Source organism: Euleptes europaea, chromosome 1 (assembly GCF_029931775.1).
Source record: "Euleptes europaea isolate rEulEur1 chromosome 1, rEulEur1.hap1, whole genome shotgun sequence".
NCBI lineage: Eukaryota > Metazoa > Chordata > Lepidosauria > Squamata > Sphaerodactylidae > Euleptes > Euleptes europaea.
The window spans coordinates 171301408-171328353 of NC_079312.1; the positions used below are offsets into that span (position 1 = coordinate 171301408).

The 26946-nt window shown below is 46.6% G+C and overlaps 1 protein-coding gene across 1 annotated transcript; it reads right to left on the reverse strand.

The window, feature by feature from the left end:
• Positions 1 to 1627: 1627 nt before the first annotated feature.
• On the reverse strand, positions 1628 to 26946 carry ENDOU (endonuclease, poly(U) specific). The gene is given in 8 exon segments (XM_056867130.1): positions 1628 to 1816; positions 4885 to 5027; positions 6075 to 6181; positions 7461 to 7574; positions 9044 to 9246; positions 10769 to 10953; positions 13854 to 14008; positions 26854 to 26946. Coding segments are annotated over 8 exon segments (1080 nt in total). The 5' UTR covers positions 26912 to 26946; the 3' UTR covers positions 1628 to 1701.

Genomic DNA, 26946 nt, shown 5'->3' on the forward strand with positions numbered 1-26946 from the left:
AAGCCCTGTCTCTAATTGTCACCAGTCAAGACTTCTGTAGGTATCGCTACAGACAGCCAAAGATCTCCAGGCATCCACTCTCCTTATCACTTCCACAAATGCATTGGGGATATTTTTTGTTGTATCACAGTTTGGGTTGTATATAACTGGCCTAAGAAATTTTTTGCTCACATTCTCAAAATGGTTTTGGCTTCCGGGGAAATCCCTCTGAGGTTTTACCCAAGTAGGACACCAAGAATCTGTTTGAAATGTTTCATTTTATGAAATGGAAGTTTGAAATGGATGTTCAAAACCTTCCTGATTTTTGTGTGTGCTAGTCATCAAAATCCCTTAACATTTCCTTGAAATTCCACATGCTCTTTTTCAAAATTCACCCGAATGTGGTTTCACTGCTGAGACAGTAAATGACTTACAGCAGCAATGCTCTGCGTGATTTCTAGCTCTGCTAAAGCTACCAGGCAAGCTATGGAAATCCAGTCTCACGGCTATGTTGCATGCTCCATAAAACAAACAACATTTACAGAGAGCAGAAAAGAGCAACCAAAAGAGAGCTCGAGCAACTGCCCTATGAGGAGCGGTTAAAATGCTTAGGGCTGTTTAGAAGAAGAGTAGGAGAAGAAGAAGAGTTGGTTTTTATATGCCGACTTTCTCTACCACTTAAGGGAGACTCAAACCGGCTTACAATCGCCTTCCCTTCCCCTCCCCACAACAGACACCCTGTGAGGTAGGTGGGGCTGAGAGAGCTGTAACTTGCCCAAGGTCACCCAGCTGGCTTCATGTGTAGGAGGGGGGAAACAAATCCAGTTCACCAGATTAGCCTACGCCACTCATGTGGAGGAGTGGGGAATCAAACCCGATTCTCCAGATGAGAGTCCACCACTCCAAACCATAGAGGAGGGTGCCAAGTTGTTTTCTGTCGCCCCAGAAGGTCGGACCAGAACCAAGGGGTTGAAATTAAAGCAAAAGAGTTTCCGTCTAGACATTAGGAAGAATTTTCTAACAGAGTGGTTCCTCAGTGGAACAGGCTTCCTCGGGAGGTGGTAAGCTCTCCTTCCCTGGAGGTTTTTAAGAAGAGGCTAGATGGCCATCTATCAGCAATGCTGATTCTATGACCTTAGGTAGATCATGATAAGGAGGGCACCTTGGCCATCTTCTGGGCATGAAGTATGGGTCACTGGGGATGTGGGGTGGAGGTAGTTGTAAATTTCCTGCATTGTGCAGGGGGTTGGACTAAATGACCCTGGTGGTCCCTTCCAACTCTATGATTCTATGATTCACACAACACATAGTTCAATTGTGGAACTCTCTGCCCCAGGATGTTGTGACGGCTGCCAACTTGGAAGGCTTTAAGAGGGGAGGGGACATGTTCATGGAGGATAGGGTTATCCATGGCTACTAGTCAACATGAATACTAGTCATGATGCATACCTATTCTCTACGGTATCTGAGGAGCATGCCTATTATATTAAGTGCTGTGGAACACAGGCAGGATGCTGTTGCAGTCATCTTGTTTGTGGACTGCTGGACTTGATGGGCCTTGGTCTGATCCAGCATGGCTTTTCTTCTGTTCTTAAAATCTAAAGATGAAAGATCAGGTCCACTGTAGAGCATCTCCTGGTATGATGTGAGAGCAGGAGTCCATGCCAGAAGGGGCAGACCTGGTCATTCAGGATGTTCCTTCTCAGTCAGCATCTTGCCTTCTCATGGGGTCACCACGTAAGCTGTGGCGATGCACTTTTTCCCATTCCCATAGGTGGATTTATCCCAGGTGTATGTCTGGATACCCAGATTGTAACTCCCAAGTTTCAGATGGCACCTAGAGAAGAGAAGCCTGACATTCAGTCTCATCTCTCACCGAACCTGTTCAACCCATCCACCCAAGGTACCTTGAGAGCAAGGTATGAATTGACAGCTTCAGGCTGGGGAAAAATATGTGTGTTAGGCCTGAATCAAGCCAGCTGCGACTCTCATGTTGCTGTAAACACAGGTTTTGGGGAGATTGGTGGGTTTAGGGGAGAAGTCGTGGCTCAGTGGTAGAGCATCTGCTTGGAATGCAGAAGGTACCAGGTTCAATCCCCGGCATCTCCAGTTAAAAAGACTAGGCAGGTAGGTGATGTGAAAGACCCCTGCCTGAGACCCTGGAGAGCTGCTGCCAGTCTGAGTAGACAGTACTGACTATGATGGAATGATGGTCTGATTCAGTATAAGGCAGCTTCATGTGTTCATGTGTTCAGAACCATGTCCTGATGGCAACCTCATGCATCATCAAAATAGTGGGTTAAACCAGGGCATGGTGAGCTGTGAGCTGTAATATAGCAAAGCAAACTATCCAACCAATGGCTTCAGCCTCTACAAATAGAAGGTCAGCTCATATCTGCGTTTCAGAGGGTGGCTGTGTTGCCCCATAAGGTCGGACCAGAGCCAACGGGTCGAAATTAAATCCAAAGAGTTTCCGGCTAAATAATAGGAAGAACTTTCTGACAGTTAGAGCAGTTCCTCCATGGAACAGGCTTCCTCGGGAGGTGGTGGGCTCTCCTTCCCTGGAGGTTTTTTAAGCAGAGGCTAGATGGCCATCTGTCAGCAAAGCTGATTCTGTGAACTTAGGCAGATCATGAGAGGGAGGGCAGGAAGGGTTGCGTCAGTGTTTGGCTCTCGTGGCCCTTTCTTGCATGTCCAGGGTAGTGCCAATTACCACTTTGGGGTCAGAAAGCAATTTTCCTCAAGGCCAGGTTGGCCAAGGATCCTGGAAGGGTTTTTGTTTTTGCCATCTTCTGGTCATGGAGTAGGGGTCGCTGGGGGTGGAGGTGAATTTCCTGCACTGTGCAGGGGGTGGGACTAGATGACCCTGGTGATCCCTTCCAACTCTATGATTCTATGATCTGCAGCAGGACAGCTTGATTCAAGCCCAGTAGCACCTTAGAGACTGACAAGATTTTCTGGGTATAAGCTTTCGAGTGTCAAACTTCCCTTCATCAGATCTGTCCATATCTGCGTGCATCGGTCCTTAATATCTTTGTTGCCTGCATCGGGTACCCTTTTCCTCAGATCCCTGTGCCAAACTCCATGCCCCCTGCCCTTAAAATAGGTAATTGGAATGAACAATGACTATTTGGGCTCCATTTCTCAGTGAAGGCTCAGGGCCTGCACAGCGCCTTGCATAGGCAGAGCTAGATGAATGGGAATCACCACCACAAGAGGTGGCCATGGCAAAAATCTCCATGGATGTTTAAAAGTAACAGAAAGATTCACGGTGGATTGGTTTGCCAATGGTCATGAAACATGATAACTAAAAGGAACATCCATAGTCAAGAGCAGTATACCTCTCACTGTTAGAATAATGTCCTTAAAAACAAGTTTGTGAAACATATACAAAAATAAAATAAAAAAATATGTATCTAAATTTGGGTTTCCTTTTGAGCTTGAGGCCCAGGCCAAATGTCTCTCCTCCCCTTCCCCATGAAAGACTGTCAGGTACCCCCTGGTAACTGGCGGGAGAGAGGAGTGGGGATCTTACCAGGCTTAAAATGAGGTCTAGGCCTCGACATCTCAGGTGTGATGATGCCACTCCCAGAAGTGACGTCAAGGGAGACACTCTGGTATTTGGGCAAAAACTATGGTGGAAGCTGTTTTTACCATAGAGAATAAAACTGCTGGTATCATACTGCCCTTGTACAAATCTATGGTGAGACCACACTTGGAATACTGTGTACAGTTCTGGTCACCAGACCTAAAAAAGGATATTACAGAGTATTGTCGAAGGCTTTCACGGTCAGAGTTCATTGGTTCTTGTGGGTTATTCGGGCTGTGTGACCGTGGTCTTGGTATTTTCTTTCATGACGTTTCGCCAGCAGCTGTGGCAGGCATCTTCAGAGGAGTAACACTGAAGGACAGTGTCTCTCTGTCCATCAGTGTTACTCCTCTGAAGTAACACTGTCCTCTGAAGATGCCTGCCACAGCTGCTGGCGAAACGTCAGGAAAGAAAATACCAAGACCACGGTCACACAGCCTGGATAACCTACAAGAAACGATATTACAGAGCTTGAGAAGGTGCAGAAAAGAGCAACCAAAATGATTAGGGGACTAGAGCAACTGTCCTATGGGGAGCAGTTAAGATGCTTAGGGCTGTTTAGCTTGGAAAGAAGGCGGCTGAGGGGAGACATGATAGAGGTCTATAAAATTATGCATGGTTTGGAGAGAGTGGACAGGGAGAAGTTTTTCTCCCTCTCCCATAATATTAGAACATGGGGTCATCTGCTAAAGCTGGAGGGCGAGAGATTCAAAACAGATAAAAGGAAGTATTTTTTCACACAACACATAGTGAAATTGTGGAACTCCCTGCCCCAGGATGTGGTGATGGCTGCCAGCTTGGAGGGCTTTAAGAGGGGAGTGGACATATTCATGGAGGAGAGGGGTATTCATGGCTATTAGTCAGAATGGATACTAGTCATGCTGCATACCTATTCTCTCTAGTATCAGAGGAGCATGCCTATTATTTTGGGTGCGGTGGAACACAGGCAGGATGGTGCTGCTGCAGTCGTCTTGTTTGTGGGCTTCCTGGAGGCCCCTGGTTGGCCACTGTGTGAACAGACTGCTGGACTTGATGGGCCTTGGTCTGATTCAGCATGGCCTTTCTTAAGTTCTTATGTTCTTACCATAGAGTTTTGCCCAAATTCCAGAGCGACTCCCTCAACATCGCCAGCGTGATGATGTCCCTTCTGGAAGGGACATCATCCGCGGAGTCATCAAGCCCTAGGAATCATTTTAAGCCTGGTAAGACCCCCACTGGCCAGCTGGATGGCACCAGGGGGAGGGGGCCCAAAGCAGGGAATCCCCCCCCCGGCAGGAGTCAACCTTACCCCGTGACACTGTTGGCAGTATACTTACACTTTTCCAGGTCTAGCAATGTAGCACAGTGAGTAGAGGCCAAATTCGAACTCAGGGCTGCTTCCAATGAAGGCTGTTCCAACTTCCTTGTAATATCCATCCCAGCTGAACTGCATCCCCAGGACATCCGGGTATGAGGTCCACTGAACACCAAAAAGCAAAATTTGGGAAGTTATGGGTAATTAATCAGCCAACCCTGCCTTACCACAGGACAACACTAGGTGGCAGGCTAAGTTAGCACTGCGAAGGATGCAGCAGCAATTGACCAAAGCGAAGGGGGGTTGGTTATTTCATCAGGATGAACAGCAGGAGATCAAACATTTGATATATAAGTTAGAGAAAGGATTGCCAACCTCCAGGTGGTTGAATACAAACTTGTGCTGAAATACGGAAATAGTAAAAAAGAAAAAGAAAAAAGAAAAAGAACAGCGACTATGGTCAAATACTTATACAGAAAATAACAATGCAGGTGTATAGAACAAACCACAAACTAAGTGTAGCCAAAAGAGTTACAAAATGTGTCCACTTAGAAAGGTAATCCAAGCACACTATTAGGCCAAACAACTCCAGTGATGATATACCCATACAAATCCCCAAAGGTCCCGGTTATAACCAAAAGGGCAAGGTTGCCAACCTCCAGGTAGTGGCTGGAGATCTCCCACCAATATCACTGATCTCCAGGCAACGGAGATCAGTTCCCCTGGAGAAAATGGCCGCTTTGGAATTGGACTCTGTGGCATTGAAGTCCCTCCCCTCCCCAAACCCCACCCTCCTCAGGCTCCGCCTCCAAAATCTACAGGTATTTCCCAAGTTGGAGCTGGCAACCCTACCCCCTGTTTGCCACATGTCTAAAAATGTACTCCTTTCCACCTCTGAGTTAGCTTTGATCATCTCCGAGTGCATCTGGACCACTGCCAGCGTGCAAGGTAGGGATGCCAACCTCTAGGTTGGACCTGGGGATCCTCCGGAATTATAGCTCATCTCCGGACTACAGGATTCAGTTTTCCTGGAGAAGATGGATGCTTTGAAGGGCGGGCTCTATGGCATTGTACCCCACTAAGGTCCCTGTCCTCCCTAGACTCCACCCTCAAATCTCCAGGAGTTTCCCAACCTCGATCTAGCAACCCAGTCCTCCCACCCCTGCCGGTGGCCGGGGAGACCTGGCACCCCTAGTGCAACGTGGTACTCACCGGTCCATCGAAATTGTGGCTGAGATAATTGACGAGGCCCTTTTTCTCCTGCAGGTAGAAACTAATCCAGTTGTGGAATCCAGACACTTTTCCTTTCTTGATTTCTCCTAAATGGTGAAGAGCGTGTCTTGTTATGAGACTGGGCAGAGCATGAGATTTGCACACAGAAGCCCCCAGGTTCAGTTCCCGGCTTCTCCAGTTAAAAGGACCAGGTAATGTGAAAGACCTCTGCTTGAGCCCCTGGAGAGCTGCTGCCAGTCAGAGCAGAACATACTGACATGGATAGTCCAGCGGCCTGACTCAGTATAAGGCAGCTATTGTGTTCATTATACAACAATGTATACCATCGCTAAATATGCACGTTGGGTGCTTCCAGCCAACTACAAAAACGATTTTTAATTACCAGTTGAGTAGCCCTTATCCGGATGTCCGATATCCTGACTGACCCAAAAACCAGACTTTTTGAGCCAGCATGCAGGCATTACTCACCGGCCCTCAGCAGCACGCCAGTTTGTTTTTTGATTGTTCGTTGTACACAAAAATGTTAAAAAATATTATTTAAAATGACATTCAGGAGATGTGTATTAAGTGAATATAAAACGTATATAGAACATACATGAATTTTGTGTTTAGACTTGGGTCCCATCCTCAAGGTATCTCATCATGTATATGCAAAGATACGGAAAGACCCAAAATACAGACCACTTCAGGTCCCAAGCAGTCCGGATAAGGGATACCCAACCTGTAGTTTTTTTTTTTTTAATGCACTTTTTTCCCTATTGTTGTTTGACATTATCCATCTTTGCACAATTAATAATAATAATAATAATGACGACTTTCAGGGTGCCCTTTCCTGACCAGGTCAGGATCAGAGAGGCTCACAACAGTTTTACGCAATTAAAACCAACAACAATTTACAATTTAAAACTATAATATAACTTAGAATCCAAGGCGCCTTTGACCATACACAGTAGCAATACAGCCGTAGCGGGAACCAAATAGAGGGAAATATAAAGGAATAAACATAATCCAGCAGAGAAAAAAGTAATCATATATATATATATCCAACAGTCTAGGGTTGCCAACCTCCAGGTGGTGGCAGGAGATCTCATGCTATTACTATAACTGAACTCCAGCTAATAGAGATCGGTTCACCTGGAGAAAAGGGCTGCTCTGGCAATCGGAGTCTATGGCATTGAAGACCCTCCCCTCCCCAAACTTCTCCCTCCTCAGGCTCCGCCCCCAAAACCTCCCGCCAGTGGCAAAGAGGGACCTGGCAACCCTATGCCAGTCAGAACAGACAACACTGATCCTGATGGAGCAGTTTTGTGATTCAGTATAATGGCAGCTTCATGTGTATTCATGTGTTCAAGGCAGTAATCGTACCTAGAAAAACATGCTCAAAGCCACTGGAGTCCTCCTCCTCATTTCCCCTGGAGTAAAGGCCAAACCACATCTCCTTTAAGTCAGCGATGAACTCAGCCTCCGTGCTGTAACGATCTGGAGAAAGAGAGAAGGGCAGACAAAAAGCCATCAGAAAGAATCGAAATAACCTAAAAGATGAGCCCTGTAACATCGTCCCTGCATAACTGGGATGTCACAAAACATGGGGTCTTTTATGGGAGGGTAGAAGCCCAGAATAAGAGGGATCCCTTGAAAGAAAAGAGTTCTGGCGATTCTCAAGGCAGGGAGCCTCAAAGGTTCAGGTGGAAATTATAAAATCTTATAAAATAATTATATTTATTAAGCGTGCACAATATGAGCTGGGTATGTTTAGCCTGGAGAGGAGAAGACTGAGAGGGGATATGATAACCATCTTCAAGTACTTGAAGAGCTGCCATATAGAGGAGGGTGCCGAGTTGCATGCATTCCCCTCTCCTCCAGTGTGGTAGAAGTTGTTTGAGGGCTGGGAGTAGGGTTAATAGGTCCAGGTTTGGAAATACCGGAAGATTTTGGGGGTACAGCCTGAGGAGGGTGGGGTTTGGGACTTCAATGCCATAGAGTCCAGTTGCCAAAGTGGCCATTTCCTCCAGGTGAACTGATCTCTATCGGCTGGAGATCAGTGGTAATAGCAGGAGGTTGGAACCCCTAGTTGTAATAGCAGGAGATCTCCAGCCACCACCTGGAGGTTGTCAACACTAGCTGGGAGTTGAAGGCGCTGAGACACATGGGTTCAAACCCCAACTCTGTCACAAAGCCAGAATTTTTCTCTGCCAACACCTTTCCTGGTGCTTGCCATGTGTCTTTAGAAACTGGGAACGGCCATGGTAGCTCTAGGAGTCACCAAGAACTTTATAATCAGAACTTCCTGTAAATAAATGAGGCCTTATTTTTCTTTTTAGTTTTTCTTCCCAGGATGATCCCCTGCGGGGGTTGCCAACCTCCAGGTAGTAGCTGGAGATCTCCTGCTGTTACAACTGATCTCCAGCCGACAGAGGTCAGTTCCCCTGGAGAAAATGGCCGCTTTGGCAATTGGTCTCTATAGCATTGAAGTCCCTCCCCTCCCCAAACTCCACCCCCTCAGGCTCTGCCCCAAAAACCTCCCGCCAGTGGCGAAGAGGGACCTGGCTACCCTATCCCCTGCCCCTCCCCCCCGGTTTGGCCCCAGTTTACACCTCCCAATCAGGAAGGCATTGGCAGGCAAGGCACACAACTACCTGGAGATCTCCCACCATAAGCACCATTATTAGGGAAACCTAATAATTAGGGTTGCCAACCTCCAGGTCGCACCTGGAGGTCTACCGCTATTAAAATTCATCTCCAGATGATCAGTTCCCCTGGAGAAAATGGGAGGATGGATTCTATGGCATTGTACCTTACTGAGGTCCCTCCCCTCCCCATACCCCGTCCTCCCCAGGCTGCGCCCCTCAAACCTCCAGGTATTTCCCAACCCAGAGCTGACAACCCTACTAATAATGGTATGATATATTTCCCCACAGTTATAGATCTCCTTCCAGACAGTGACGTACTCTTGTCATGAAGGAACCTGTAAAGCTCCTTCATGACCTCGGTCTTCATGATCTCCTCCAGGAAATGATCCTGCTCCTGCAGTTGCTCAGCGGTGAACTCTTCTCCCTTTCCAACCTTCTTTTGGTAATTATCGAGCAGCTTAATGAAGCTGGCATAAGTTGGCTTGGAAAAGAGCTTCTCTTCATTGACGGACGAGAATAGTCTGTAGAAGAAAGCAAATTCCTTTCAAATTTGGGTTCTCCTGCATGCGAATCAGAGGCTGCAACATGGAACTATGGCTAAGATTGCCTGTAACCCTTGAGAAAAACGTTCTGTCCCTGAAACAGAGCCTTAATGGGAGGAGATGGGAAGCGGATGCTTTTCATGGCATAGTGGTTAATAACTTTGGTTGCCAACCTCCAGGTAACAGCTGGAGATTTCCTGCTATTACAACTGATTCCAGGTGATAGAGGTCAGATCACCTGGAGAAAATGGCCACTTTGGCCATGGGATTCGATGGCATTGAAGTCTCTCCCCTCTCCAAACCCTCCCCACCTCAGGCTCCATCCCCAAAACCAGTGGTGAAAAGAGACCTGGCGACCCTATTAATAACACCCCATTCAGCCTCTATTCAAGGGATTTATTTATTTTCTCCAGGTAGCTGGCAACTCAAACCATGGTCTCTCCTCCCAAATAGGTTGCCAGCTCTGGGTTGGGAAATATCTGGAGATCTGTGGGGTGGAGCTTGAAAAGGGCAGGACTTGGGGAGGGGAGGGACCTCAGAATGGTACAATACCATGGCATCCACACTCAAAAGCAGCCATTTTCTCCAGGGGAACAGGTCTTTGTTGTCTGGAGATCAGTTGTAAGAAAAGGGAGAACTCGAGGCCCCACCTGGAGATTGGCAACCCTGCTCCCAACTCCAAACTATTGATACATATGCAAAGGGAATCCTATTCAAATCCCCCAAAGCACTTCAGTCATAACATATGCATCCAAAGTATGTAAAGTTCCATTGTCGCAGTCCTGTGGGGTTGTCAAGGCAAGAGATGTTCAGAGGAGGTTTGTCATTGGTCTAGCCTGGATCATCCACGTCAGGGTTATACATCCCCTACCAACTTAAAATTAAGGAACAGAAATGGTTGGTTTTGTATGTCCGCACATTTTGGGTATCCACGTGCAAACTGCAAAGCCAGGAATGTTAATGGGAGTTTCCTATTAATGGGAGCTTTAAGCATGGAATGTTAAATTTACTTCCCCTAAACCCCATGCTTCCTATCAGTTGAGACATAGCCACTTAATTTTTCCTCACTCGCTATGCAGAATTATGGCTGGGCACTATTTTTTTCCAGTATTTTTTGGGTTTGGGTTTAATGAACCTGGAATTTTTCAAAAAATCTGAAAAGAGCCAAATCTGTATATCGGCTTTTTTGGGATAATCGAAAATTTTGGGGTATATTAAACCTGAACCTGAACAATATGTGGTGCAGAGCTGAATGCTGCCGGGCTTGAGCTCATTCAGTTCACTGCTGCTGGCTGCCTCCGAAAAAATCGGCATTATTCAGGATCTGTTTTTCAGCTACCTTTAATTGCCCCGTTTTCCCCCCAGTTAAAAACCCTCCAAAAATACTAATAAAGTATTATTCGTGGGGGGGGGGGAGTCAGTTCAGCTTTAGCCGAACACACACCCCTATGCAGAATTCAAACCCTTTGCTCTGGTTGCATCATGTATCTTTGGAACTCACGGTTCTGGGCACTGATCCTCCTCGACCTTAGTCTGGGATGTTAAGTCCTGCTTGTTAAGGGTGATGTCAGACTCCTCCGCTTTGTTGCTGTCACTTTGGTAAAGTTGCTCAGATACCTTTTGCAGCTCCTCCTCACTTATGGCATCATCGCTCCTGGAGAATCCACCTGTGTGAGAGGTAATAATCTTACCACAAGGACAAATAAGGGAAAGGCCTGTAATTGTCAAAACTTATATGCCTTTTTCACCCTTGCCCTCTAGTTGAAGCTGACTTATGGCAACCCTGTAGGGTTTTCGAGGCAAGCGTTCAGAGGTGGTTTACTATTGCCTGCCTCTGCATAGCAACCCTAGACTTCATTGGTGGTCTCCCATCCAAATACTAAGCTGCTTAGCTTCCAAGATCTGATGAGACTGAGCTAGCCTGAGCTATCCAGGTTAGGTCTATATGACCTAGGATGGTCAAATATCCACCACTGGGCCACATTAAGCCAGTATGGTATAGTGGTTGGACTAGGACCTGAGAGACTCAGGTTTGAGTCCCCACTGTGCCATGGAAGCTCACTAGGTCATATTAGGCCAGTCATTCTCTCAGCCTAACCTACCTCACAGGGTTGTTATGAGGATAAAATAAGGAGAGAAGAATGATTTTGATCACTGCTTTGTGTCTCCATTAGAGAGAAAAGCAGAGTAAAAATAAATGCCTAAATAAATGAAATACTGGCTCTTGACAGTTTGAAAAAATACTGAGGGATAAATCGGTACGGTCCAGTAGATGATTTTGCGTATCTTCTTCAGGAGTATGTATTATTTAGATATTGCATCTCTTTCTGTTTCGACTTCGGCCTAGCAAGACCAAAAGGACTGCCTATATCCAGGAATTTTCAGAATTTGATGGTCCTCCCAAAAGGCATTCAAGCATATAAAATACTACTGATGTATTGTTTCCATTTACATGTCAGACACCTCATCTGGAAATTGATGCAAATACTCACGTTTAGATGCTGGTTCTGTTCCTTTGCTATCTGTATTAAAAGAAAAAGATATGAGTTATTAATTCATATAATCCATGTAAAGGCCTCTTGGGCTATTCCTAAGCGGAGTCTGAGTTCCTAACAGCCCATTCCTGAGCTATGAGGCCGGAAGGTCTTAGGAGGCAAGCAAAGGCCTGCGCTGGCATCCATACCGCCCAGGCTGGCACAGACATTGGCTTTCGGGTGCTCACGCAGGCCTCCCGCCATCATCTTGATGGCGCACATCCATACGCCATCATCCCAGGGGGCATTCCAGGGGCAGAGCTGCCTTTAAACAGCTTCCTTACCCCCTTCAGGCCTTTGCCCTTACTTTCAGTTATGCCATCTTTTAAGGTGGCGTAGCCCCGTGGGGCTGGAAAGTAAGGGCAGCTTTCTGCCTTTTTGAGGGGGAGGTTTAATCCTCCTTTGGAGGTGGCAGGGCAGTGCTTCCTCTGGCCATCAGCCCAGCCCTCCCCCCCAGGAATGGGCTGTAAGTGATCAGAAACCTCATCTGCTACCCTCAAAACCTATTGACCAGCCTCAGGGACATACAAAGCCATTAATTTCACTAGATATTTTTGTGTTACCAAACACTTGTGCCTCAGAGTCAGAACTCCTATCCGGGAAAGCAGATAATAATACAATTTTCACAAAAGGAAAGATTTTTTACAATGACTAGGGATGTGCGTTCAAATATGCTGAACCAAAAAAAAGGCTGAAAAAAAAGTTTCCGCTTTTTTTGGCTTCTTTTCGTCTGAAAAAAAAAGCGGCAATCTGGATGAAGCCGAAAAGCTGAAAAATGGGAAATAATTGAAAACTCCATTGGATATATGGGGCACCCACTTTGGGACCCCATAAAATTGGACTCCCTGACCCAAGCTTCACCAAACTTGTGGGTTCTTCTAAGGAGAGTCAGCTATGTTACAAATATGGTGCCTCTACCTTGAAAAACAGCCCTCTCAGAGCCCCCCAGAAATTCCCCACAGGCTTTAATGGAGCCAAATATTTTCAGATATCCCCCCCCCCAAAAAAGCTGGAAAACCCCTTTACTGGCATTTTTCGACTTTTAAAAAAAAAATTGGGTCCAGAAAACCCAAATCTGAAAAATACTGGGAAAATGTTGCATATCCCTAACAATGACCACATAACTGTGGCACATCTTCATCCCTGTTCAATTATTATGAATTTGGTACTCCAAGCTTGAGCAAGCTTGCATATCCTTCCAATATATGTGGTCGCCACTTTGTGTTAATTGGGCAATGCATTTAATTTCCAGCTTTGGTTTGTGTTTAAATGTAGCCTCAAAAATCCAGGTTTCCACCTGTATGTTCCAAAGCTGGAAAATATGCCTATGGACCTCTTCATGTAAAATGATGACCAGGCACATTGAGAGGAGCTTTCCCACTGCGATCTTTCCATGTGCACAATTGGATTGCCAAAATCATAGTGACCGAACCGGTCTTTTGTGGGCAATCATTCACTGCAGTCAAAACAATTCCAAAAGGTTGCTTCACAACCACATTGCTCATCCAATACACTCTTTCACCTCGTGCCCACTTCCAATCTGCCTATTGCAAACACTGTTGCGCCATTTTAATTGGGAAAATGATGAAATGATGGTGCTGAGTTGTTTTCTGTCGCCCCAGAAGGTTGGAACAGAACCAATGGGTTGAAATTAAATCAAAAGAGTGTCCGTCAAGACATTAGGAAGAATATTCTAACAGGTAGAGCGGTTCCTCAGTAGATCAGGCTTCCTCAGGAAGTGGTGAGCTCTCCTTCCCTGGAGGTTTTCAAGAAGAGGTTAAATGGCCATCTGTCAGCAATACTGATTCTATGACCTTAGGCAGATCATGAGAGGGAGGGCATCTTGGCCATCTTCCGACCATGGAGTAGGGGTCACTGGGGGTGTGGGGGGGAGGTAGTTGTGAATTTCCTGCATTGTGCAGGGGGTTGGACTAGATGACCCTGGTGGACCCTTCCGACTCGATTATTCTATGAAATAGCAAGACTTGTTATTGGCAATGTGGAATGACCAGCAATATCCCAGGCTGTTATGTTGAACATCACCACCACCACCATTTGGGAATGCTACTCACCCTGTCCACAATGGACGTGGTAGTCATCACAGCAGTTCTGATACTTTCCACATTTAGCATTACAATGGCAGACATCTTGGGGGTTGTATTTTTCGTTACATCGCCCTTTGCAGGAATCTGGTGCGGTATACAAAGCTGAAGGGAGGAGGAGGGAGAGTCATTGAATTAAATAGTGGCAGCAAACCATAGACAGTAGTGGAAAAATGGATACAGCCAATTAAAGGGATAGCTATAATTAGGGTTGCCAGCCCACCCACCCACCCACCTCCGTCCACTGGCAGAGGATGGGGGGGGGTAGGGTTGCCAGATCCAGGTTGAGAAACTCCCGGAGATTTGGGGATGGAGCCGGGGAGGACAGGGACAGGGGGTTGGACTAGATGACCCTGGTGGTCCCTTCCAACTCTATGATTCTATGATGACCTCATTGGGGTACAATGCCACAGAGCCCACCTTCCACAGCATCCATTTCCTCCAGAGAAACAGATCTCTGTAGTCTGGAGATGAGCTGTAATTCCGGGGGTCCTTCCCACCTGGAGGCTGGCATCCCTAGCTACAATACTTGGCAATGCTAAAAGTACATTCTAGCAGTTTCCTCTGTTTTTGGTATTGTGCCAGCCACATTCCTTAAAGCACAAACTTGAACTTCGCTACCCTTAGGTCGATAAAGCATGGCCATTTTGTCCAGCGACTGTCTTGCGAATGTAGTGAATCCTTAAAGGACACACGTCCTTCTCCTGCACGCGTGATCAACCCACCTCCTATCGATACATTTCCGGGATTTCCTATCGCTGCTTTGTTGCGATATAAATCGAAGGTTCACGGCAGTTCCAAGCATTTGCCGGTGCGTTTTCAGCGCCCGGGTCGACTCCCTGCCGGGACACTGCCCAGCCCCATCAGCAGCAGTGGCTGCGGCAGCTTTCCACCCCCTGGACCCCGCACCTCGCTCTCCCCCTCTCCCCCACTCCCTCCTCCGTCTGCGTCTCCCCCCTCTCCGCTTGACAGCCCGGCCTGAAGAGCGCATATGTGCCAACGCTGCACACATCCAGTCTCTGCTGTCTCCACCCGCAGAGGCGGAGCGCCTGACCCCGTACCTCTCTCTCTTCCCCTCTCCCCCCTCCTGCACACTCCGCTGCCTCCCCTCTCTCTGCTCGAAAACCCAGTCACCGCCTCCTCCCATCAGAGGCAGAGCAGCAGAGCGCCTTGTCGGCCCATGTGTTCAATTTTTTGAACACGTGAGCAAAAGGCGCACAACAGAGGAGAGACAAAAAAACATTCAAATGTTGCCATGCATTAAAGGCCTTAGTTTCCTCATCACCCAGCTGATTCACATCCTCCCCTTGTCAATCATCACGAGAAGGACACCGCCTTTTACACTTACTCCGCCTGGTGCCTTATGTTCCCCATCACTTGAGCTCTGTGCCAACAGAGGTTTCCCTGGCAAGGTTTCCAAATTACAGACTGCTCCAAAAGACCCAGCGAGAAGACCAGTTTAAAAAAAATCACAATTAAAATAGCTTGCAACTCTAATCTCGTCGGTCTCTTTACCCTGAGTTTGCTCTCCCTGACCACTAAATATGGGTTGTAACTACGATATGATTTTAACTGACTCATGATATGCATGTGTGAAGACTATCGGAGTGTGTCTCCTAGGCAGGGTATTATATTATGACTAAAGAAGTTCTTTCATGAATGAAATGGACTGATTCTGGACTTCCGTATCTATCCTCAGACTTTCAAGGTCTCTTCAACATCACCTGTTTGGATTGTTTTCATATAATTAAGGACATTTGTTCAATTGGAGCATTGTAATCATTCAGTCTATTTACCTTCTTGGTATTTATAATGTATCGTGGTGTTAGAATGGTTAGCTATGCATAATTGGATTATATATATAAACATCTTCTCAGGTTTCTCATTTGGCTGTGTGCTGTTATTTGTATTTAGGTCCCCCAGGATTTTGGGGGTTCTGAGCTGGGAAATAGGTTTGGGAGAACGAAGCCTAGGGTGAGCACTGTTTGGAGAGGGGAGGGACATCAATGGAGTCCAAAGGAGACATTTTCTCCAGGAGGTCATCCGGAGATCAGTTGTAATAGCGGGAGATCTCCAGCCACAACCTGGAGGTTGGCAACCCTAATTTTGGGGAAATTAATAGGCTGCAGTGACAAAGGCAGAGGAGGCAGGAAAAGTCAGAAGAGGAAGAAGAGTTAGTTTTTTATACCCTGGTTTTCTCTACGTTTAAGAAGTCTCAAAGCGGCTTGCAATCACCTTGCCTTCCCCTCCCCACAGCAGACACCTTGTGAGCTAGGTGGGGCTGAGAGAGCTTGGAGGGAACAGTGACTGGCCCAAAGTCACCCAGCTGGCTTATGTGTAGGAGTGGGGAATCAAACCCGGTTCACCAGATTACAGTTCGCCGCTCATGTGGAGCAGTGGGGAATCGAACTTGGTTGCCCAGTTTAGAGTCCGCTGCTCTTAACCACTACACCACACTGGCCGATGAAAGTGCCTTGCATGCGAGAAAATTAAATCTGGTTCCACCCCATAGCCCAAACGTCTCTCTCTCTTCAAGATCTTCTACAGTGACCAATCCAAAGAATTCATTTAGCTTCTCCACAGTCTCCTTCTCTTGCTATAGAACTTTTTTTGTTTGTTTTTTACATCTTTGCAGTTTGACAGTGCAATCCAGCGCACGCTTTCCTAGGAGTAAGCCTCATTGATTAAATGTCTGTAAGATTCTGAATAGACCCTACTTAGGCTTGCTCTCTAATGATGCCATCCTAAACAGAGTTACAGCCATCTAGGTCTGCTGAAGTCAGTGGCTTCAGAACGGGTTGACTCTGTTATGGATGGCTCTGTCCCACCTCCCCTGTCTCCAGGGTTCATTTGTTTTGCAAGAATTTGTGTTTATTTTTTTTATTTTTTTAAATTTCCTCATTTGAGCAAGACTTTTTCTTTTAAAGAGAAACTTTCTTGCCTTTGATGGGTTCCTTCACACTATTAAAACACGCCAGCATCCTCTTCGACTCCTGTGCGGAGGAATACATTTTATTTGAGCCTGTGCTGGACTGTTTTTAAAGAATCCCTAAGATTGCTGGAGACAGCTCTCATGAATCTTCGTGGCAAATTCCTTGTAGCTAACCCCCTCATTTCCTGAGAATTCCCTCTTCTAAAATTAAAGGTTTGGGTTTGCTAGGCAAGCTCCCAGGCACATGCCAGTTATATTTGAATGTCATGGTCGATGTTCCCAGCTGATCTGGCAAAAGCGTATATCCCTCAGCATATCTCTCATCCCTCCCCTATAGACAGGTTTCCCAACAGGCATGGGGGGAAAAAAATGTCCTGCTCCATTAAGTGAGGCTTATTGTGTGGAAATAAACTTGAAGCCTTTCCTGGAGGTAAATAACATGACCTGGTAAATAATATCCCATTAGGCATCCTGACCTGGATGGCCCAGGCTAGCCTGATCTCATCAGATCTCAGGAGCTAAGCAGGGTCAGGCCTGGTTAGTATTTGGATGGAAGACCACCAAGGAAGGCCAGGGTTGCTGTGCAGAGGAAGGCACTGGCAAACCACCTCTGCTAGTCTCTTGCCATGAAAACCCCAAAAGGGGTTGCCATAAGTCAGCTGCGACTTGACGGCACCACACACACACACACACACACACACACACGCAGTGCTCTCTTAAAGGGACAGGACTTTTTCCTGCAGGCAGTTGCCTGGAGGAACCTGACCCACAGGCCTTTCATCGCTCCACATGATTCAGCAGCCAAGCTTATAAATAAACGGTGAGCCAATGACTCAATCAGCCAGTGATTATAAATAAAAACTGCATTTAAAAACTTAGGGCGCTTTCACACATGCCAGATAATTCACTTCCAGCGCACTTTGCAGCTGGATTTTACTGGGTGAAATGGCAAAATCCACTTGTAAATGGTTGTTAAAGTCTGTTGAAAGTGCATTATTCAGTATTTGGGAAAGCGCCCTTATTTACTGTTTGGTGGCCATGTTATTGACTTTATTTTGTGCCCTTTTTTTTGCACACCCTTATGGGAGGCGTAAGTCTGCTTCTCATAGGGTTGCCAGGTCCCTCTTCGCTACGGGGAGGAGGTTTTTGGGGCGGAGCCTGAGGAAGGCGGGGTTTGGGGAGGGGAGGGACTTCAGTGCCATAGAGACCAATTGCGAAAGCAGCCGTTTTCTCCAGGTGAACTGATCTCTATCGGCTGGAGATCAGTTGTAATAGCAGGAGATCTCCAGCTACTACCTAGAGGTTCAGTATAGGAATAGCTATGAGCAATGCCAACAATATTATGGCTATATATTCACAGTACATGGTAATATACCCACCAATTACATATATTCCCAACAAGCATATGTATTTATTTCTTTTCCATGTAAAATTTCCCCAAAGCACAAGTTCACAACAATTCCTATGTAAGGTAAGTATGGAATAAAGTCAATTGAAATGTCTTTAAAGATGTACTTCTTTTCTTTGCAGCAGTTGATTAATTGCAGGAGAAGACGATCGTTTCAAGGCACACAGCCCAATTCTTCCTCAGTTCTTCAAGATTATATTGCGTGCAATTATTCATCATCATCCATAGTCTCAGGTTTCAACCGAATAACCCATTTATGAATAAAATATACTATACTTCCCCAACAGAGGTAAGTAGAAGGATACCATCCATTACAGGTAAGGATCCTAGTAATGTCACTAGGATCCTTACCTGTAATGGATGGTATCCTTCTACTTACCTCTGTTGGGGAAGTATAGTATATTTTATTCATAAATGGGTTATTCGGTTGAAACCTGAGACTATGGATGATGATGAATAATTGCACGCAATATAATCTTGAAGAACTGAGGAAGAATTGGGCTGTGTGCCTTGAAACGATCGTCTTCTCCTGCAATTAATCAACTGATGCAAAGAAAAGAAGTACATCTTTAAAGACATTTCAATTGACTTTATTCCATACTTACCTTACATAGGAATTGTTGTGAACTTGTGCTTTGGGGAAATTTTACATGGAAAAGAAATAAATACATATGCTTGTTGGGAATATATGTCATTGGTGGGTATATTACCACGTACTGTGAATATATAGCCATAATATTGTTGGCATTGCTCATAGCTATTCCTATACTGAATTTCTCATCTTATGATAAGTGTATAGAGGTGTCTGATTTGGTTTTCACTACCTAGAGGTTGGCAGCCCCAGCTTCCCAAGCCCTATTCTCTGTAGCTGGATAGTGAGCTGGATGGTGACTAGAGACAGTGCCTTTTTGGTGCTGGCACCCTGCCTTGGGAATGCCCTGATCCTTGAGGGTCACCTGGCCACCTAACGTATTGTCCTTTAGGCACCAGGCCACAAAATTCCATCTTACCTAGGCTTATATCTGACAGGTGTTACCTCTATAGCTGTTTTAAGGTCTGCTTCTAGGGTTGCCAACAACCCTGAGAAAAAAACATCTTGCTCCCTTTTACAGAGACTTAAAGTGGGGAAATGGACCACTGACTCTTTTCATGGCAAATGACATCACCTGGCAAATAACACCCCATTAAACCTCTGTTTAAGGTTGACAATGAGGAAATTGAAATTGTTGAAGACTTTCTATTCCTTGGCTCCATCATCAACTAAAAGGGAGACTGCAGCCAAGAAACCAGAAGGAGATTGAGACTGGGAAGGGTAGCCGTAAAGGAGCCAGAAAAGATTCTGAAGTGTAAGGATGTGTCACTGGCCACCAAGGTTAAGTTCATTCATGCCCTAGAGGCTAAAATGACTAAACTGAGGCTATTGTATTTTGGTCACATTATGAGAAGGCAAGAGTCACTAGAAAAGACAGTCATGCTAGGAAAAGTTGAGGGCAGCAGGAAAAGAAGAAGACCCAACAAGAGATGGATTGACTCTCTAAAGGAAGCCACAGCCCTCGGTTTGCAAGATCTGAGCAAGGCTGTCAAAGATAGGACATTTTGGAGGACTTTGATTCATAGGGTCGCCATGATTCGGAAGCAACTTGACAACACTTACCACACACAAACCTCTGTTAACGGGACAGGACATTTTTTTACTCCAGGTTGTTGGCAACCATATCTGCTTCTGGTCTGGCTGTTTTATGCAGATTTTGAGGGTGTTTAATGATTGTTTTATGCTGTTTTTATAACCCTGTCTTGTTTTTTTAATATTGATAATTTAGGATGCTTTTATGATTTGATTTTATTGCTTTCACTTATGAGCTGCCTCATGGAACAGTGGCTCATCAACTCTCGAAATTAATTGCATTTAAAAAAACACATCTCCAAAAGCACATTAAAATATCATGATACAATACGGCACAATAGAAAACCGGAGCAGCCGTTTTCCGAGAATGTGCCAGGTAACAAATTGATGCTGAATGCTTTCCCCCATTTTTTTGTCAGCTGCAGGAGTCAGTCGAGCTCTTTCCTCAGATTAAAACAGGTTCCCCTACATTACATTTAGCAGCAGATTGGAAGACGTTATCTCCAGCAAGCCTGGCGCTAACAATTTCATCAAATTTCATCATCATCAGTACAGAAATTGGCCTCAAGGCCCAGAACGTGAACCCAAAGCCAATGGAAAATTTTTTAAAAAATATTTAAGTGGCATCAAAAATATGGCATCTGGTGAGTTTCTCAAGGGGAGGCTGTTTCACGATCATGGTGCCACCATGCAAAAGGCCCTGTCCTGGGTAGTCATCTGACTCCACTCAGCTGGGCCTCCAACTAATTACTTAAGTAAGGTTGCCAGGTCCCTCTTCACCACCGGCAGGAGGTTTTTGGGGCAGAGCCTGAGGAGGGCAGGGTTTGGAGAGGGGAGGGACTTCAATGCCATAGAGTCCAATGGCCAAAGCGGCCATTTTCTCCAGGTAGGGTTGCCAGGTTCCTCTTCTCAACCGGCGGGAGATTTTGGGGGTGGACTCTGAAGAGGGTGGGGTTTGGGGAGGGGAGGGACTTCAATGCCATAGAGTTCAATTGCCAAAGCGGCCATTTTTCTCCAGGTGATCTGATCTCTATCTGCTGGGGATCAGTTGAGTTAGCAGGAAATCTCCTGCTACTACCTGGCAGTTGGCGACCCTATCTCCAGGGGAACTGATCTCTATCGGCTGGAGGTCAGTTGTAATAGCAGGAGATCTCCAGCAAGTACCTGGAAGTTGGTAACCCTGTTCTTAAGAAACAGCAGGATGGGAGTGCACCTTGGTCCAAATTATTTAGGACCTGCACTAAAACCAGCCCTTCGAATTTTGTATAGAAACAAACTGAAAGCTCAATGCCCACTTTTCAGGACTACTTCTAATATGAACTGGAGCATGACTGAACTCTGACACTTGACTAGTTTTGTTCCTCTCAAATTTCCATGGCAGTTATATCAAAAGTTCAAGACAGTCCATCGTAGGACTGCCAACCTCCAGGTGGTCCTGGAGATCTCCTGGTATTACAACTGATCTCCAGATGATAGAGATCTGTTCCCTGTTCCAAACAGAGATCTGGAAGTGGCAGCTTTGGACTGTAGACCCTAAGGCAGTGATGGCGAACCTTTTAGAGACCGAGTGCCCAAACTGCAACCCAAAACCCACTTATTTATCGCAAAGCGCCAACACGGCAATTTAACCTGAATACCAATCCCCTCTTAAAGGCATCTAGGCTAGATGTCATCACCACATCCTGTGTCAAGGTGTTCCACAGGTTAATTACATGCTGGGTAAGTGGGTGTTCCTCTTTTAGTAGGGGATTTCACTGAAAGGTGGGAGGCGCTGCAAAGCCCGCGCTGTGGCCCGAGCGCTCTGCTCCCCTCCAGCTATGCCACGCTGTGAGCTATGCTCCCCTCCAACCTAGCTCCTCTCCAACCCCACCACGGGAATCACCTTCGCCACAGACTCAGCAGGCTGCCGTCCGCGCCCCATCCTGACTCCACATGTGAGCCGCCCGGCATGTGAGCCGCCCTGCAGCAAGTGACAGGGGAGGGAGGAAACGCTCCCATTGGGCTGCTGGGCAGAGTGGTGGGTAATGTGAGAAATGCCCTCGGGTGCGCATGGAGAGTGGGAGGGGAGCGGCCCAGCCCCGCGTCCCTCTGGCTTTCTAGTAACGAACTCAGGTGAACTCTGTGCTGGGGCGATGGCACGCGTTCCCACAAAGAGGGCTCTGAATGCCCCTCTGGCACGCGTGCCATTGGTTCGCCACCACTGCCCTAAGGCATCACACCCCACTGAGGTCCCTCCCCTTCCCAAACCCTGCCCTCCATACTCCCCACAGGCTCCACCTCCAGCGTTCCAAGAATTTCCCAGTCCAGAGTTGGCAACCCTACCTGCTCTGTATTTGTACTAGTCACGTCTGACTGTACTATCAGTAGGGTGGCCAACCTCCAGGTGGTGGCTGGAGATCTCCCACTATTACCTCCTCCTCCTCCTCCTCCTCCTCCTCCTCCTCTACATGTGGAGATGTTCTTCCACTAGGGTTGCCAACCTCCAGGTACTGTCACCTATGTGGAGCAGCAAGAGGCGTTCCAGTAGTCATTGACTTGTGAAACTTGTGAAGTTTATAAATGGACTTGTTCCTTGAATTTGTCACGTTGGAAGATAGCCAGTGAGCTACGTCTGAATATTGCTTTTCACATTGTGAATTGCTATGTATATAGTTGTATCATTGTGTATGTTTGTATTAGCACTGTTGTTGTTTTCTCATGTTTGCATTTTTCTAGAATATATACTTGTGATATAATTGCCTGCACTGTTTCTTTTTTGCCAACCTTCAGGTACTAGCTGGAGATCTCCTGCTATTACAACTGACTTTCTGATAGAGATCAGTTCACCTGGGGAAAATAGCTGTTTTGGCCATTGGACTCTATGGCATTGAAGTCCCTCCTCTCCCCAAACCCCACCCACCTGAGGCTCTGCCCCCAAACCTCCCGCCAGTGGCAAAGGGGGACCTGGCAAACCTAACTCCCACATAGAAGAGTGTTCAGATCCCCCATTTGACAACTCTCCAAAAACTATACCACGTGACTAATTTGAGTGTGTGGATCAGCTCTTCAGTTCGGTCCTTTTTATAGCTTTGTAATTTATTTTTCTTCTTTCTGAATTCTTTCCCTGCGCTAAATACATCCTCGTTTCGCCCCGCCCCGCCTTGCCTCATAAATTTTGCATTGAACCGCTTTTCTCTTTCCTGTTGCTTTTATATCCTGTCCAATTTGCCAAGCTTTTTGTCCCCTCCCAAGTGTTATAGATATAGTACAGCGAGGGACTGCAATGTATCTGTCAGGCTGGGACAGGTCTTGCCGGGATCGGTTTCAGAGGACAGGAGAGTTCAAGGTCAAACCGAAGCCCAGTTTCTAGTGATGGAGATCACTCCCCCTGGAGAAAATGACAATTTGGCAATTGGACTCTATGGCACGGAAGTCCTTCCTTTCCCCAAACCCCGCCCACCTCAGGCTCCGCCACAAAAATCTCCAAGTATTTCCCAACCTGGAGCTGGCAACCCTACTTGGAGAAAATGGCCACTTTGAACAGAGGACTCTATGGCATTATACCGCATTGACATCCCTCCCCTACCCAAACCTCTTCCTCCTCAGGCTCCACCCCCAAAATCTCGAGGTATTTCCCAACCCAGAGCTGTTAACCCTAATTAACAGGGGCTGACACAGGCTGAAACATTCCCAGGTTCTGGACTAGGTACTAGCTGAAGATCTCCTGCTATTACAACTGAAACCCAGCCGATAGAGATCAGTTCAACTGGAGAAAATTGCTGCTTTGGAAATTGGACTCTATGGCATTAAAGTCCCTCCCCTCCCCAAGCCCCACCCTCTTCAGGTTCCACCCCAAAAACCTCCCGCCGGTTGCGAAGAGGGACCTGGCAACCCTAATTGAATCTGGATTGCAATATCAGACGCACCAAAATCTCATTTCAAACCTCCACATAGACCAGCCTAGTAGCGCACTAAGGGAACACGGGATAAAGGTAATTCCTTTTATGGCTTTCTACCAGTAATCTTCATAAGGCCATGCCCAATAGCAGCCAGGCTCCTCAAACAGCTCAACGGTTAAATAGCTTCTTTGCCTTCCTTTTGAGCACTCACCCTGATGTTTAAGGCAGCTGCTTAAAAGATCAGCGGCCCACAGGCTGCTTGTGGGTTTGTTGATACTTAGTTTATACAGCATAATACAATAAAGTTTATTGTTTGCGGCCAAAGGCCATTACAATCTGTCATATAAAACATAGTCAAAAATAATCACATTAAAACAGTTGGATAAAAAAATGCTAATCGTGAAATGCATTAAATGCCCCGATTGAATACAGCTTTTGCCCGAATTTTCTTGGCTGTTAAGGCAAAGTATGGCACTCTATAGGAGACAACCGGATCGGCATCTGAGAATGGGGTTGCCAGGTCCCTCTTCGCCACCAGCGGGAGATTTTTGGGACAGAGCTTGAGGAGGGCTGCGTTTGGGGAGGGGCTTCCATGCCATAGAGTCCAATTGCCAAAGTGTCCATTTTCTCCAAGTGAACTGATCTCTATCGGCTGGAGATCAGTTGGAATAGCAGGAGATCTCCAGCTAGTACCTGGAGGTTGGCAACCCTATCTGAGAGGAGAAAGAGCAGCTTCTCTGAATCTGACAAGAGATTTAGGTCCTTTAGAAATGCTATAAGAAAGTTAGTTCTGGGCTCTGTATAAAGATGGCAAAATAAATATATAGTGCATTAGGTCCCCTGGACGAGAGGCCCACCCCATGGCTTTTGGGAGTAACGTCCAGCTAGCAAAGTCGTTGGCATAGTTTGAAACTGGACTGAGGTGAAAGCTATTCTGAAATTGTGGAAGGGGATCATGACCAGTTATGAAGCTCTGACATGATTCCTTTTAAACTGCTTAAACCATGGGAAGGAGTTTATACAATATTTCTTTCTATATACAATTATTATTTAGGGAATTTATAAGTTTTTCTCCGGAGTCCTGTCTAAGGCAGCTTATGAGTAAATACAATATCATAAAACCACTAACAAAAATGAAGAATTATCAATATAAGTAGGGTTGCCAGCTCTGAGTTGGGAATTACCTGGAGATTTTGGGGAGGAGGTCAGGGTTTGGACAGGGGAAGGACTTCAATGCCATAAAGTCCAATTGCCAAAATGGCCATCTTCTCCAGGTGAACTGATCTCTATTGGCTGGGGAATAGTTGTAATAGCGGGAGATGTCCAGCCACCACCTGGAGGTTGGCAACCCTTAATATAAGAACCAAACACACCCTCAAAACATAATTCATCGCATATATAGAACATTGTAGTGCAAATTTATGGATGTACAGAAAAAGGTTTTTAGAGTACATTCTACAGGGGAAAAAATCAGCGCAGCTATGCAGAAGACGGCACTAAAATTAAAGCACTGGGTGGCTCAACTCAAACATGGGAGACATGAAATCGAAATGTGGATTTTGGGGGCGTATCAGCAAGAATGAGAAATTAATCCTGAGTATCCCGTAAAGCTTTGTGAAGGGTGGAAAGCCATACCCACCTCTTCAAAGGCTGGCTCCCCCCCCCCCCCCCAGCAGGCATCATCCTCCACACCATACCTTTAGGTACAAGCAGGGGAGGCACTGGGGATTTTCTGGGAAACCCTACCCTGTGCACCTTACCCTGAAATATTACCATCTCACGTGTGTCTGTCTGTGGATGGCAACAACTCGGAACAACAGGAAAACAGGAATTTGCAGCATTACGGGGAAATGGAATCAACCCTACGAGGGTACACTCAAATCAGTTTGCCTGCTCGATGACTGTAATTTAGGGTTGCCAACCTAAATTTAGGGTTGCCAACCTGGAAATCTCTTGGAATTACAACGGTCCTCCAGGTGACAGAGATCAGTTCCCCTGGGGAACATGGCTGCTTTGGAGGGTGGGACTGTATGGCATTATCTGCCGCTGAGGTGCCTTCCCTCTCCAAACTCTGGCTTCTCCAGGCTCAGGGTTGCCAGCTCTGGGTTTGGAAATACCTGGAGATTTGGGGGATGGAGCCTGGGGAGGATGGGCTTTGGGGCGGGGAGGGACCTAATGCCATAGAGTTCACCCTCCAAAACAGCCATATTCTCCAGGGGAACTGATCTTGGTCGTCTGGAGATCAATTGTAGTAGCGGGAGATCTCCAGGAGCTACCTGGAGGTTGGCAACCCTACCCAGGCTTCACCCCCAAATCTCCAGGCATTTCCCTACTACCCAGAGTTATCAACCCTACAAAGGGCAGCTGGCATGCATTCCTCATCTCACCCCCCTTAGGGTTGCCAACCTCCAGGTAAGAGCTGGAGATCTCCCACTATTACAACTTATCTCCAGCCGATAGAGAGCAGTTCACCTGGAGAAAAGGGCCGCTTTGAGGGGTGGACTCTATTGAAGTCCATCCCCTCCAAAATCCCCACCCTCCTCAGGCTGCGCCCCCAAAATCTCCAGGTATTTCCCAATCTGGAGCTCGCCACCCTACCCCACCTGCTGTGACCTCAAACACTGTGCTCAATTCCCATGCTCACCAGCCAGTTATCAAATATCAAACTGGTGTTACTGAGGAATGCAATCCCCCCACTTCATAGAGGATGCTGGCAATCTAGTTCCTTGCAAGGTTCTTCCTTAGCATATGGCAAGATCAAACCATTACTCAGGCCTTTTATGCATGGCTGTTTCCCTCACGGCCACCCCTCCAACGACTTCGGGTCTTTGTGTTGGTTGGTTATGCATGCCATTTCAGACCGTCGGAGGTCGCCTCGCTCTCCCCCGGCATGTTGCCCGCGTTTTCAAATTCGAGATAAAACAGGTCTCTGAAATCGCGGGCAAAGCGCAGGGGGGCGCGAGCGAGACAACCTCTGACGGTCTGAAACGGCATGCATAACCAACACAAAGACCCGAAGTCACCGAAGAGGTGATGGTGAGGGAAACAGCCATGCATAAAAGGCCTCCGTTTCCTGCCTGGGCACAGATCTCGACCCTACAAACTTACAGTTGGAGGCCAGGTTGCAGGCAGCTCCTAGCAGGAGAAGAAAAACTCTGGCCTTCATTATTCCAGGAAGTCTCCAAGGCAGAAGAGAATGAA